The sequence below is a fragment of the Andrographis paniculata genome, unplaced genomic scaffold (assembly GCF_009805555.1).
Source record: "Andrographis paniculata isolate CXL003 unplaced genomic scaffold, ASM980555v1 Contig46END, whole genome shotgun sequence".
In the NCBI taxonomy this organism is placed as follows: Eukaryota; Viridiplantae; Streptophyta; class Magnoliopsida; order Lamiales; family Acanthaceae; genus Andrographis; species Andrographis paniculata.
In genome coordinates this window covers 3136678-3152840 of record NW_026137580.1, presented here as the reverse complement: position 1 = coordinate 3152840, position 16163 = coordinate 3136678, and the positions used below count along the sequence as shown (strand labels likewise).

General features: G+C 35.9%; 1 protein-coding gene across 1 annotated transcript; it reads left to right on the top strand.

Annotated features, from left to right (window-relative positions):
- The first annotated feature begins 8825 nt into the window (after positions 1–8825).
- On the top strand, positions 8826–15200 carry LOC127252667 (uncharacterized). Its single transcript, XM_051276947.1, has 10 exons — positions 8826–9189; positions 10775–10842; positions 11426–11451; positions 11896–11986; positions 13046–13141; positions 13422–13490; positions 13663–13721; positions 13831–13953; positions 14561–14632; positions 14705–15200. The coding sequence occupies exons 1-10, from the start codon at positions 9094–9096 to the stop codon at positions 14767–14769; spliced, it is 765 nt and encodes a 254-aa protein (XP_051132904.1). The 5' UTR covers positions 8826–9093; the 3' UTR covers positions 14770–15200.
- Positions 15201–16163: the final 963 nt, after the last annotated feature.

The window sequence follows — 16163 nt, the reverse complement described above, 5'->3', positions numbered from 1 at the left end:
CATTTATCTATTGGGTCCCAGAAATATTATTAAGTAGTTCATAGCAATTAAGTATGTGGGGGCCTTGTCGACCTACTTAGTTGTAATATAAATTTAATATTGATTAAAGAGAAGTATCAAATAAGTAGAACCACTAGCACAACAGTGTAAGTAATAATTAATTAGACATAGGTACTTGTCTATCGAGTCCCAAAAATATCCAGTGACAATGGATTTTCTTTTAAATATTATTTTTAACTAGGTGTTGCTGAAGCCTCATTGTAAATCCCCTAATATCAAGTACTAGTCGAGTTAATAATCTTATTTAAATGAACAACTATGATCACACTCATTGCTCCTATTTCAGTTTTGTTGGTATATATAGATTCCATTACTATCGTCATCCCGCTTATAACATCTACCATAATTGAGCTATTTAGGAATGCACAAATCACTCATAAACACATCACTTCGTCCTATCACCAAATATATTACCGTTTATAGTTCACTATCACCCTCAACTATCATCTGCTCACTCATTTAGTATATGTATAGACCACTCATTTTCAGCCATTCCTCACCTCAACTATCGTTTCACTCATCACCCATAAATCTCTGTTCCACTCAACTTCGTTGTTCTGTTCATTTTTATTGTTTTCTTTACCTAGTCATTTTATTTATTTTTATCACTTAAGCGATCCATTACTGTATTTCTCGCTCGCTCAGAGTCAATTAGAAATATTTCTTTGATCTTTATTTCATGACTTAAAATCTCTTAGTGCAACCTGGATATTCACTAGTATAAAATAGTATAAATGTACTTTTAATAGGAAATTTTGGGAACTACAATAACTCTTTTCATTAATTCAATATCTGACCATTGGAATATGCCAATACCATGGACATTTTACAATATATAGATATATATCCGCACCCTTTTATTTTTTCTTATCAAAATTTGGCGCCATTTTCAGGGATTTAATATCTAGAAATTTAGTCTTAAGAATATTGAGTTTTGTGCCATAAATTTATGCGTTAATTTCCTCAATTCTCATGATAACCTTTCACTTTGATGTGGTATTATAATATTCAGGGTTTGCAAGCTTATTCAGTGTGAGACTAGTCCGACTCTTTGTTCTCGTACACAAACACATCTATTCAAAGAGATCACTAGAGAAAGGATTATAGAAATCAATGGAAACAAAAATATTGCCTCTAGTCCTACTACTACTGCCACATTCAACTTATCTGCCTAATCCGAGAATCCGCTAGTTGCTACTCCTCCTGCTACTGCACCTCTTACTACCGAGGTCCAGCTAGCGCAGACCCTTGTTAACCTGCAGGAATGAATGTCCTCAATCAAGCAACATCTTCTCTAGGTTGAGCAGGCCAATTCATCACTACGTTGGCTGTTCACACCCCCATCACTATTGATCCTGTCACCATCCCTCCACCGCCTACTGTTGTGCCTACTAGGCAACTCCCAGGGCACCGGGCTGCTGAAGGCCCAAGTGCTGAGGTCCCTATAGACGCTCACTATCAGGCCCTACTAGGCTCAACTCTGATTATGGGCATGGCACCTTGTACCACTGACCAGTATTAGCTCAAGCCCAGTCTGGTCTTACTCATCGGCCAAAACTCTTTTAACATACTGCTCAGTGAAACTAATTTTGTTTCCCTTTTCCTTAGGAGGTGAAGCAAAATCCTATTGAATTTAGCAAAATCATAAGACCAAAACTCCTTTAACATACTGCTTTAAAATAAGATTTCCACTACCTTCAAGGCAAATGGAATATCCGAGGATAGTGCCAAACTAATTTTGTTTTCCTTTTCCTTAGGAGGTGAAGCAAAGAGGTGGTATGACTCTCTCAACCCAGCAACTCAAACATTTAAAGAAGCAGTTCAACTCTTCGTAGGAAAAAATCATCTTGTGGTTAAAATCATCATGTCAGTGCAATAAGATTTTCAATTTTAAGCTTGCAGTTGACAAGACCTTAACCCAAGCGTGGAACAATAGAAGCAACTGCTCCACAATCGCCCCCACCATTAGATTCCTGACTTCATGGAATTGCAATTGTTTTACATAGGTTTATCAAAAGAACTCAGGATCTTCCTGGATGTTGCATTGGGCAACTCGCTAATGCGTGAAAAAGCTTCTAAAGCTCAAATGCTTATTGAAAAAATGGCGGTCAATCAAACAAGCTGGCCAGAGAATAGTAGGCCGCCATTATTGAAAAGTCTCTATCAAGTCAATACCTCCATCTCCAATGATGCTCAGATAGACAGTTTGTCTATCCAAGTTAAGGAGATTTCCAAGCTCTTGAAGCAGGGGATTCTAGTAAAAAAAAAAAAAAAAAAGGTAAGCAAGTAAATTGTAAGGCTGAAGCGAGCGAGGATCGCTCCATTCCTAATGACAGCAATGTGGTGCCCTATGAATATTGTTCTGATTAGATCAGGGGAAACAAAGTTGTATGTTATATGGGCTTAAAGAACTCACATCCCCAACAACAATCTAGAAGTAGGGGTGAGCAAAATATCCGAAAATCCAATCCGAACCAAACCGAAATTTAAAATTTAGTTCGGATTTTTTGGATTTCCGGATTGGATCGGATTGAATTTTTAACAAATTTTGGATTTTCGGATCAGATCGGATCGGTATAATTAAAATCCGAACCAATCCGAAATCCGAAATATAATATTTTAATATATTTTTTTATTATATATATTTAATATTTTATTAGAAAATATTATATTTTAATATAAAAAACTCAAATTTATTAATTATATTTTAATATATTTAATTTTTATATATTATATATATTTAATATTATAAAATAATAATAAAATATAAAAGAATTTAAAAATTTAAAAAATAATAATAAAAATATTTAGAATTTCGGATTTTTCGGTTTGGTTCGGATTTTTTAGTTCGGATTACGGATTTTCGGATTTCGGATTTCGGTTATTTCGGTTCGGTTCAGATTGGTTTTTTCAAAAATTTCGGATTTTCGGATCGGTCCGAACCGAAAATCCAAATGCTCACCCCTATCTAGAAGAATTACCCTTTAAGAAATGCAGGCTTCAGGCCTCTTCAGGAATTTCAATAGCAACAACCCTTCGCTGTAACTTATCATCAACTATAAGGGAGCTACTATCCAGCTCAAGCTTATTACTAGGACCCCTACTTTCCCTGTAGACATTTGTTTTCACTCCGCCTTCTACAACAAGTGCTTAGTCCCTGAGTCTGAAGGATATCATGAGGAATTGTGAGTGAGAGAATCAGGAGTTCCAAAAAATACCATTGGTTCAATGAAAATGCTAGAGACTCAAATCCATCAAATAACTGAGTCTCTTAAATTAATGAAAAATGGATCGTTGTTTGGGACTATTAAGACTGCTCCAAAGGAAGCGAAAGCTATAGAGACTAGGATAGGAAAATGTATCTCATCACCACCAAATCCATCTAGAGGTATTACTCGCTCTCCTACTCCTATTGGTTTAAATAATTTTCCTAGGAAGGATGATAATTATGAATTTCAGTTTGAGGAAGAATGTTCTGATGAGCCACGAGTGTCCACTACTGGTCGGAGCCAACCTCTACCAAGGGAGGATCAAAGAAAAAAATACTTATCGAAAGATATGTGGCTCAAGAAGAAGAACAATTCCAAAGAAATTGAAAATTTTGTGCACACTTTGCGTAATCTCAAAATTACTCTCTCGTTTGTTGATGCTTCGCTACAGATGTCACTCTATGCTAAGTTTATTAAGGACATCATCAACAAAAGGTGTACCATACCTGACGTGGATGTAAAAGTGCAGATGGAGGGTGTGTGCAACAAAATTTTCCATGAAAATATCCCAAAGAAATTTAGTGATCCTGGCAGTTTTATTATTGTTTGTACAACTAGAAACTTAAAGCTTGTTAAGGCATTATGCGAGTTAAGAGCTAGTATTAATTTGATGTCCATTTTCTTTATAGATAGTTAGGAATGTATGATTTAGATCCATGTTGTACTATGATTTTGATGCCTTTTTGCTTTATAGACAGTTAGGGATCTATGATTTAAATCCATGTCGTACTATAATCCAGTAAGCAGATAGATCAATAAAACTCTCGAAAGAGATTATTCATGACATACTGGTGCAAATAAATAAATTTATCTTCTATGTAGATTTTATTATTTTGAAATGAGACAAGATCATGATATTCCTATCATTCTAGGAGGATCTTTCATTTCCACCGCTCAAGCCAACATAAACGTCACTCAAGGCGAAATCACATTAAGCATTGATGGTGAAAAAGTCATCTATAAAATTTTCTTTAAGCCAACTAAAAATGAGAATGATGATTTTATTAATAAAATTAATGAATTAAATACTCTTAATAATAAGCTAGCACCGGAATTCATTCAAACAACTTTAGAAAAATTCTCTCCAGTTCGAGGAACTGAAGGACTCAGTTGAGCAAAGTAGTGATGAAACCAGACAGACTGAGTCCTTAGATGAAGCTAAACGAGAACCAGTGAATGAGTCTACACAAAAGGTTGAGCTGGATAAGCTTCCGGAGCATCTAAACTATTTATTTCTAGGACTGGAGGAGTCATATCCCCTCATAATTTCCACCTTATTGCTACCGGACCAGGAAGCCTTGCTTCTTACACTTTTTACACTCATTTGAATGGAAATATGCAAGACATTAAAGGAATCAACCTAGTAGTGTGCATGCACCACATAATCCTATATACTAAATCGAACCCATGCAGGCAGCCGAAACGGTGTTTAAATGGGAATATGAAAGAGCTAGTAAAGAAGAAAGTAATTGAACTGTTTAATATAGGTATAATCTACCCTATCAGTGACAGAAAATGGGTTAGCTCAATCCAGATGGTCCGGAAGAAAGGAGATTTAGTTTATGACATCAACAAAAAAAATGGAGGTTTCATGATAAGACCAGTCACTGGATGAAGGATTTGTATAGATTATAGAAAGCTCATTCCTATTACCAAGAATGATCATTTTTTGCTTCCATCACTTGATCAATACCTTGATAAATTAGCCGACCATGAGTATTATTATTTTGTGGATAGCTACTCAGATTACTGTCAAATACCGGGTATGCCTTAGAGACAACACATATTAGGTTGAGTGGATCTTCCTCTTTAGTAACGACGTGTGCTTGATTCATCTCTTTCTTTCTTTTCAGCGCCTTGCAGTCTATCAAACGGTGTCCGAGCTTCCCGTAATTGAAATAAGTGCCCTTGAAGCTACTTTTTGCTTTATCAACGCCGTTAGATGTCTTTGACTTCTATTTGCTCTTAACTGCAAGCTTCCAGTTCTTTCTAGTCTGCTCATTGTTCCTCTGAGCAGTCTTGAAATGAGAGCCTTGACCTTTCTGTTCGATTAAATTAGGCTTGCTTCCGAGCATCAGATGTCCCTTACTTGTCAGATTCAATCGATGCTCCTCTTCAATTTGGAGATGATTGATCAGTCTCGCATTTTTCATTTCCTTTCATTTGTGTTTCAAGTAAATCTTGAAATCACTCCAACTAGGCTGTAATTTTTCAACTATCGTCGCCACTTAGAAACCTTCTCTTAGCTCAATTCCTTCGGCCTTATTTTCATGAAGAATCAGCTAAAACGTATCAAGCTGCTTCATAACACTTTTTCCATCCACCATCTTGAAACCCCAAACCGACCCAAAATAAATTTCTTGCACTAGCATCTTCGGTTATGTACTTCTTTTCTAACGTCTCTCATAGCTGCTTAGTCGTTAGCGCATGCTGGTAGACACTGTATAGGGATTCGCTCAAGCCGTTAAGAACATAATGCACATAAAATCTGAGGGTTTCGAGGCTTTCAGAATTTGTACTTTATGTTTTTCCGAGGATCCTTCAGGCATTACAGATGTATCCTTAATTAGCCAGTCTGCCAAATTCAGTGTAGTCAGATAAAACATCTTCTACTGCCATGTTTTAAAGTTCTGCCAGTTGATTTTTTTGACTTTTCAACTTCCGCAGCAAAAGCTGCTGAAAGTAGCAGCAACAGGTTGTATTACGTGGTTCGCAAAAACAACAGGTTGTATACCTTCCAAGTCGTCTAGTTGTTGTCTGAAAGATGCAATGAGACCCTGTGCAAGTCCTGCAGCCATATATTGCGGACAAGGCAGAACAACAACAAACTGTCTCACATGGGTATTAATAGAATCTCATTTTTTCACCTCAGCAATAGGCTGGTGGAGGTCGCAGCAACAAGCTGCGCCCCCTCTATTGCTGCCTTGAAGGCCTATTCGTATGTTGATTTTCTGCAGTAGTCCTCTTGGTCACCTCAAGCCTAGCAGAAGCGATTTCAGCAGTTTCATCGGTTGTGTGAGGTGGCTTAGATCGTTGAACAAAGAGAACGGAGGTGTGAGACTCGCTGGAATCACCTCTTCGTTCTCCTCACCGCATGCACTAATCTGAATATTATCGTTAGGATTTCCTTCTCCCCCGTCATGCATGGGTTTGATCATAGCTTCATCATTAGGAATGATCTTGGGATTCTAGATTTGGTCACAGATCTGAGGGATTTCGGCAGCCATCTCGGATATTGACTCGGCAAACAAAATTCACTTCAAGATTGTTATGAAATAACGAACAAAATATGAGATTCGACAAATCCAAAATTATAGATATAATAACACGAAAGTCTGAGCCTCGGTCAACATGTGATTTTTTAAAGCAAATTTGGTTTGCCATCGATCGTCTCCCATGATAGAACAAATTAATCGGAATGACGGATTCTACAAACCAAATTAGAAATTAGAGACTTTTAAGAAGTGAAATTTCCAGAGATGATTTTTCAAGAAATTTTTTGGAGAAAGAATTTCTTTAGAGATCTAAAAAAAATGTGTATCTTACAAGGGAGGAAGAAAACTTATATATATTAATTTTCATATTTGGGATTATTTTGTATTTAATTACGGGAAAAATCAATCCCATCAATTTGCACACACTTTTGTGTTGCAACTATAATTCTTTATCTGATTATTTGAATTTATCAAGTCAAAATACATTAATTAGATAAATATAAAATAAAAATTAATTAAATTGTTAAGCAATTGAGCTTGGCCCAAGGCCTAAATCTTGAGCTTTAATATAATTAAGCCCAAGCCAAGCAAGCCTAAACTAGGATAGGCCCAGTCCAATTCAAATTTTCCATTTATTCTTGATGGGGTGCAATTTAGAATGCGTTTATTCACGCAGAGTTTGAGAAGATTTACTATTGAGTTACTGTGAGTGGGAGTTCAGCACCAACACACCCCTAGACAGACAGGTTGCAGGGCGTAAACATATAGGCCTGACAGATGGTGGGTTTAATTTTGATCTTTTATTTATCTTTTATTGTAAATGTAGTTGATGTTGGGTGTGTACTTCTTTCATTCATTTTTATTTTTTTGTTTAATTTATGTATTCATGTGTTCTTTGATTGAGTTTGGAAAAAATTAGTTTGTATTTCATATTAAAGAGATATTTTATGAGAAAAATATATATTTTTTTTTTGGAAAATACAGAGTCCAAAGAGTAATATTTGGATAAACGAAGCAAAATAAGATATGTTAAAAATGGATTTTTTTTTTTTTGGTAAATATATTTCAAATTTTTAATCAATAAATATTTTTTAAATTTTATCCAAAAGAAATATAATAATACATTCAACCTTTTGGACCAACACAATCATTACCTAATAAATCAATATATATCAAAATTCTTCAAACTCAAACAAACCTATATACCTAAAGAAATATAAAAAACCAAACTCTCTCCAAAATTCAAATTCAATCCAAACTCAAACTCAACTTTCCTCGAACTTTGTCAAAAGAAACACACCCTTAATACAAGGAAGGGTGATGTTGTTTATGTTTCCTTTGGGGGACAGAATCCCTCTTATCTCACTTATTCCTATGGTACCAACACCAACATTACCCAAACTTGGGTGTTTATGGTGACCGTGGAATCCAGAGGAGGAGAAGCTGTTGCGGATACTAGTGCAAAAGTATGGCGTCCGGAAGTGGTCGTTAGTTTGCAGCAAATCTATTCCGGGGAGATAGGCGAAGTCCTGCTGTGCAACTAGCTGTTGCCAGAAGTGGAGCATCGTCCGTTCACGGGTGAGAAAATCCTTGAGGTATATGCTATGTTTGGGAACAAGTGGGCCAAGATCGTGTGCTTGCTCAATGGTCGGCCTGATAATTCCGTAAAAAATCACTGGAACTCGAAGATGAAATGGAAGTTTGCAGCCGGTGGCGGCGATGAACGACCAACAGTTTTGGGGCGAGCAGCAGCGGAGATCGGAGATCGGAGATGTGACAAATAATAATAATAATAGTAGTAGTAGTAACACGTATATGAAGCAGAAAAATAATCAAAGCACAAGTATATAATTATTTTTAATTGTGTTGATTTGTAGTAGCAGTAGCAACGAGTGAAAAAGTCACAATTGCTTTAGAATGACTTAATAAAAATAAATAAAGATAGGAATTGAACTGCCGACGGACTTCACTTCAATTGAACAGATATTGTTATATGAATACATTTTTTACAACTCAAGTAATTTAGTAATTTATTTGGATTGGGATTTTAGTTAGATACGAATTAATTATTCAAATCAAAGACAGTTAACAAGAGATAACCAATCTGCGTTACACGAATGAATGAGGCTAAGTCCGAAATCCTTAATTTCGGTAGAAGCCCAAAATAGGCCCAGCCCAGTAAGACGTAGCAATATCATCTCAATCTGTCCCATAAAATGCGAGATACGCGCATCCAGGACTTCAAATCTTAATTCATCGAAACCGGTCATTGCAATTGATCCATATTTTTAACGGTGTTGATCGTGTCCGGAGCTGCGCTCCATGGAGTGGCTCAGAATTCCTTACTACAGGCAATCGATCGGAGGGAACAACTGAATAGAAAGAACGATGGGAGGGGAAGAATGGAGGAGGACGAGGAGGAGGAGGGAGATCATCAAATTCGATAAATAAAAAACAAAGAAAAGGTCCTAGCGGAGAGGGAGAGGTAGGCTGCAGTCAAATCCATCCAAGGTAGTAGGCGGTGACGACGACGTTGGAGAAAGGAGAAGATGCTTCCAACTTCTTCATCAGCAGCGAAGGCCCGGTCGGGGCCTCAGGCCCGACCCAACTCTTTGTTACCGCAGTACCTTCGGAGAATAGTCAAGGTTTTTGGTTGCTTTCCCCTAATTTTCCCCCTTCCATTATGTGATGAATTTTTTGTTCTAGATGTAGATCCGATCTCGATGCTCCGCATTATTTCGAATTGCACCTCCAATTGAGTTGTTCTCACTGCGAAATGTGTCTTGAATCGGTGTTCTCTCTATTCTGATTTCGTTGCGGTGGAGAATTATATGAGATTATCGAACAATAGTGTTTATTTGTAGCGTTTCGCTTCCTTAATAGGAAGGTTTGAGCTCACGAATTGATGGTGTTTGTTTGAAACAATTGTGTTGTTTGTCATGGGCCGGTGGATCATTTTGTTTGATTCCGTCCGCCGGAAAAAAGTGCAGTTCACATGCAATTAGCTGACAATTTTTATCTGTGCTTTTCTTCGATAATCCAGTTCCTATAGATGGGATTGTGCCATGCTTCCCGCACTGATTTTCGTAGCGATCGAATATTTTTCATGTTACACTGCTATAGCAATTTCAATTTGAGCTGAAATATGAACTTTCACAAAGTCTGCAATTGGAGTACCCATTGGAGGTTATTAAAAATGCCTAGTTATGGAAGTAACCACAACATGGGGTGCATAATAACCTATCCATTGTAAATTTCCTTTTTATGATCCAGTTCAGTAATATATTTAATAGGTTGTACTTTTAAGCTAATACAGAATTCATATAAGTTGACTGATTTATCAAACTTTGAAAAAGATGTTCTAATCATTGAATTTGATTAGGTTGTCCTTCAATTCAATATCTTGGGACAATCAGTAAGTTAATTGTTAATGTCATAGAGAGGATCCAAGTGGATTCTTACCTGTGGCCCAGAGTTGAAAAAACTTTCGCCCCCACCTTAACCCCAAGTGAGAGTTTTCTGGAACACTTGACCAAATCCTAAGGGTTGTGATAATGCTCGATAGTTTGATCAAAAAGTGTTGGTTGTCCTTGTGTAGAAGCATACTACTTTTGTTGTTCTGATACCTCCGATATGAAGTCAGCAGTGCTGGCACACTATTGATTCTTAGGATGTCGATATTAATCTCTTATTGTTGTATTTGGCTGAGGATAGAACGAAAAGAATGGTGTATTTCTGGCATGAAAATGTGCGGTTGGTTGTTTTACTCAATAGCTCATTGAGTTTATGCCTTTTGTGGAAGGTTAGGATTCATGGACTGCATTTTCACGCTTTTGTCTAATTGTTTTCCATTCTTTTGTGGGATATATATAATTCCGGTTACTCCAATGGAGGAAGATCGGATTTACCAGTATATTAGCATTGATGCATAAGTCTTCCTGGATACTTAAGGGGCCAAGAGGGTGATTAGTTCATGGGAAAGGTGTCTTTGCATTGGTCAATAGTTAGACTTGATGGGGAGAGGAACATGAATTGTAATGACAAATGTTTTGCCAATCATTTGGTGTCCTTTATGTATTCATATAATTATAACATTTCTAAGCTCTCTTTTCTGAATCCTCATCAGAAACTGTATTATATGCTGTCTGCTTAATAATCTTATGTGATTCTGCAAATCTTGTGTATGTATTCTCTCAGTAACATCAAAGTCTTCTGTGTGGTTCTTTGCAGTGGCAACAAATGGATATTGAATATACATTCTGGCAAATGCTTCATCTATGCACTTCTCCTAAAGTTGTGTATGTATACTATCACTCTATGTTTTTGTTTCTCAGTGATCCGAATGTCTGATCCCTTTAGTACATCAGCAGCCATACCTTAATGGCTTCCAGAAAAGATAACTTATATTAATACTCAATCCTGGTTTTCTGATATCATTATAATTAGTAGTAATGACTTTTAAAATTTTACTGTTTTATTTGTGAGAAATTTAAGGGTTTCTAAAATACTTGTAATAAAATATGCTCAAAGAAACACAAATTATGCTGGATAAGTTCTGTCTGGTGATGCGTTAATTTGTTGTTGCGAGACAACTTTCAACCAGAAATTCAAATTATAAACATTTTGAGAAGTATTTATGATTAAGTATATCTTACTACATAACACTTATTTTAAAATTGTCATAGAAGTAATGCCCTTGTGTTTTTACTCGGGTTTGTTATACAATAAATATTTCTTTTGTTTTGTTTGTTTAATACTATAAACATTTTGAGAAATATATATATTTTTTATAGATAGTTATTATTATTATTATTATTCCTTTTTGGCTCCCTGATGGCATTGCTTCCATGTTTTGCATGTCAATTCGTATGACAAATGCAGATATCAACACACCAAGTATCACAAGCGTAAGTCTTCTTTTCTTTTCCACTATCTGTTTTATCTGAGCATTCTTGAGCCACTGGCAACTAATTGCACTAGTTTATCATCCTGAAGGGCAGCCATCCTTTTCAGACTTAAATTCTCAATGTTCAACTACCTATTACAGTATTGCTTCAATATGCAACCATGATTAGATACTTTACTGAATGTGATAGCGTTCGGCATCATTCATATGTTTGCAGTTTTCACAACACAATTTGAGCTATGCTGTATTGTTGCAGCTCTACTGCCCATGACATTGTCACGTACTTCATTTAGCAGTGGTTTTCTTTCTCAAAACACTTACCGATTTTATTGTTATCCATCGTATGGAACACACTGTTTACCCATTTTTCCATTTTCTGTGATTCAAAGTAAATATGCTGGTTGACAAGTTGTAGGGACTAACACTTAAAACTTTTCTCTTGCAGAAACAAAGAACCAATGGGCACGTGATGATCCTGCATTTCTTGTCATATGTAGTTTATTGTTGCTGGTTTCTACGGTGGCTTATTGTTCTGCGTGAGTATTCTTCCATGGCTGATAGCATGATTTTGGTATAATTCCACCTGTTATGACTAATAGTGCTTGTTTATGCATGATATAAACACTTGTTTATGTTAGGAAATGTAATACAAATATTAATTTATAATATAGTAAGCAAGCCCATAAGGTGTCTGGGGGAGTGTATTTCTAGGAGTTATAAGTTCATGAGACTGATGTAATATTATTAAACCTTCCAAAATGTGTCATCTTCTTTTATCGATAAATATTGTTTAGGATAGGATATTGAACTTGTAAACTGCTGCTTTAAAAAAATATATATCTGACTAATGTTTGGTTGAATAAGCAGAGATGGGATATTATTTACATAACATAAATAATAGTTGCGTAATGAATATTCTGACTTAATCATTTTATGATGTCCAAAATATTACTATTAACTAAAATAAGGTTGTTCAGAAATTTTTGGTAAAAAATTATTAGAAAAAGTAGAAAGCAAGCATCCCTTTGGAAATAAAAATGTAGAAAATAAAATATATATATATTTTTTCCATTAATGCATAAAATTTGTAAGAGTAATAAGAATGCCATAGATGTATATAGCTTACATTATTCTGATGAATCTTTTAATCCAAATAACTTGTTCATTGTTTTGCCACTACTGTTCACTTAACTATTAAATACTAGTGATTTCTTATTTATGAGCAATATTCAATAAATATTAATATTCAATGTAAAAGTTGATTAGAGAAGAAGATGGATATACACACACATATATATATGTATATAGAGAGAGAGAGAGAGAGAGAGAGAAATTAAACAATAGATTAAAGATTTAAGAAAAACAGTTAAATGTATTTTTGTCTGAAAAAGGATATAGTTTTAAGCTCAAACAGAAGCCCACTAATCCTTCTTTGAGGTTCCTTATATATTATATGTGTGGCAAAGGGTAAATTTCCTTCCAGAAATTTCCATTCCAACAAACTCTTCTCTTGTTATACTCCTTTTCTATTGGACTTTTGCATGTGTTTGAAGGTGGTCTCTCTCTGTTTTACAGCTGTCTTTCATTGGTTTCAGGTATGATCACAGTGCAGGACATGCGGCCTTTGTAGTTATTTCAGTGTTGCTCTTTCATTTCCTCATAACAGGTGCAATTTTGGCTACTTGTTGCTGGTAAGTACGTACTTGATAGAAGATTAAATGGTACCTGTAATTTCAGTTTCATCATTTATAGGATGGTATGGTGACTGATGTTTTTCAATTATTATAGTTATGAATAGTTCGTGGGGACCCAAGTGTTTGGGGGTTACTTTATCTGCACTAATTTATAGGACAAGGTTTCTTTATTTCACTACTGATCACAGTTGACGTAACTATGAAAACAGTGATCCAGTTTATATGTCTACTTATAGACGTGATACAATTAAATATAATTCTAACATACTCTATCCAGGTTCTTTACAAACAATTACCTCCGGGAAGAAGCTCCAAATAGTCATGTGGTGGAACAACGAGTGGAGTGGCAAGTTCTGATCCTATTTTATGACTATCTATACCATGGTTCATTGGTTATTCCCTTTTTATTTGTAGTAGATGCTATCATAGTTACTCATGTCACAAAATTATTCTGATTATACAAGATTGTGCAATGGGCTGATGTTCTTTGCTAATATCGTGTTTATTCTTGACATTAGGTTGTACGCCTTTGATGTGCACTGCAACTCTTTCTTTCCTATGTTTGTGCTGCTTTATGGTAAGTTGTCGAGTAAAACATGCCTTTCTTAGGAGTCATCTCCTTATACTATGCATAGCTGCTGATGTTTCTCTTTCCTCTTACATTTTTTTTTTTTTTTTTCCTGCAGTTATCCATTATTTTTTATCACCTCTGCTAGTGGCTCATGGTTTTGTTCCCGTCTTGCTATCGAATTTGCTCTTCATGGTGGGGTTCTCTTATTATCACTACCTAAATTACTTAGGCTATGATGGTGAGATAAGTTTTACTTACAGCATAATTTAATTTTTATATTTGTATTTCACTTCAACTGTGCCAGTTTATTTGTTAGATGCCCATATGGCACCATTGGCTACAAAAATTCTTCAGACTTAAATCCTGAGTAATTAAAATTTAGTGCTTCCATGCTGCGAAAATTACAACGGTACATGATCAGTGCTACATTGGTCAGACACTGCTAAGGAAAGCTGATCTGCTTTATTCTACCTTCAATTCATAATTTCATTACAATTGTTGTCAATCGTGGTTAGCTGAAACTTGAGGATATGAAATTTCATTCATCTAGTTTAGTGCTCTAGCTTGTCATGCTTAAATCATCGTGTACTCATATTATCGATTGTCTGCTAATAAATAATAGCTAGAGGCTTGTTGCTTGTTTGGGGTTGATGTACATGGATATTTATCTGCCGAAAGCACTTGTCCTAGAGTCATTATTAGAAAATTGAAAACCAAATTAATAAGGAACTGCATTTTTCACTGCCTGAAGAAATATTAAGTTGGGGCAAAGGGTAACTCTGTCAATGAAAATGGATAAAATGTTGTTCCTTTTTTCTTATGCACGTTTTTCTCTTGTGGCGCAGTATTGCCATTCTTGGAGAGAACGACTTTGTTCCTGTACCCAATCGGTGCCGTCTTTGTTCTTTCCCCTATATGTAAGCATATATATCTTCGATATGACATGGATGCTATTATAGTTACAAATAACAAATTATGTTTGTTTGCAGTAATTCTGAGTGGCTTCAACCCGTCGAGATATTTCATGAACATGTATTTTAGTCAAGTGGTATAGATGCAATTGACGCCACTGCATGCTGGATGTGAGGACCCAAGAAGATCGATGTTAGGGTCGATTTTGTTATTGCATAGGAGTGGGGGGGTAACAGGGAGCCTAACTATTGGGTGGGAGGGGGAGGGGGAGGGAGTTGAGGGTGGTGGTGTTATATTGGTCTTTGTTTAGTGAAGTTGCGATTGAAAAAAGGTTTGGGTCATTGGTGGTTATTTGCTTGCTTGCTTGCTTACTGAGAGAGTGGATATGTATAACGAGTTTCGGGCTCATCAGTCATTCACACACATGATGAATTTGATATAATAGTGTTTCCTTTTTGACGTTTTTTGTAGAAATTGTGAACTAGTGTGTGTGTTCCTCCCTATCATTGATACTAGAACATTGGGAATGGACCCTGATTGAAATTTAGCATACTCAATACTGAGAAATTTCAATAGCAGAGAAAAGTTCTGAAATTTTTTATCACATTTTATTCAACACAGCACGAAAGTAACTAGATTCTCTCTTACAAATCAAAGGAAAGAAACTCAGAAAGAATGGGTTGAGAATGGGCTAGGCCTAATAAGGATATAAAGAAAAATAAAATACAGGTCCAAGGAGTTACCTAGGTCTTCCTGGTTCTACTTTTCGTTGTAATTTTCACATTTGCCCCTAAAGCCATGCGAGATCAAACAAAGTTTGGCACGCAGAGATAAAAACACTGGACCGGAAGGGCTTTGGTAAAAATGTCCCCTAATTGAGATTTAGACCTTACGTAATCAAGAGAAATGAAAGCTTCCAAGTAACGTTGTCAAACTTGGTGATTGGCAATTTCGATATGCTTAGTTCTTCCATGGAATACTAGATTAGCAGCAATATGCAAAGCAGACTTATTATCACAATAAAGAGGGATCAACTTTAGTACAGGTAGATTCAAAACAGTAAGCAGGTATGAGAGCCAAAGTAATTCACAAGTTGTAGTTGACATGCTCCTGTATTCAGCCTGCTTTTTGGCTTTCCATGAGATCAAATTCGACCCTAAAAAAAATGCAATACCCAATTATGAATTTTCTTGAATCTGGGCAAGTTCCCTAATCCGAATCACAAAATGCTTGGAGTTGTAGAGTTGAATCAGGTGGAGGTTCATAGATCATTTTAAGTATCTGAGCAAGTGCAATCCCGCCTTCCAATGAGCTACCAGAGGTTTATCCATAAACTGACTGAGCTATTGAGTAGCAAATACAATGTCAGGTCTGAAAAAATTCAGGTGTAGAAGTCTTCCAATTAGTCTTCTGAATTTGGTAGGATCTGAGGGACTCTCATGTTGATTAATCTCAATGCTCAGATAGAAACTTACATCTCCTAAATCCTTGATTTTGAAGGCTTCATGTAGGTATTCCTTCACTTGATGGATTGAT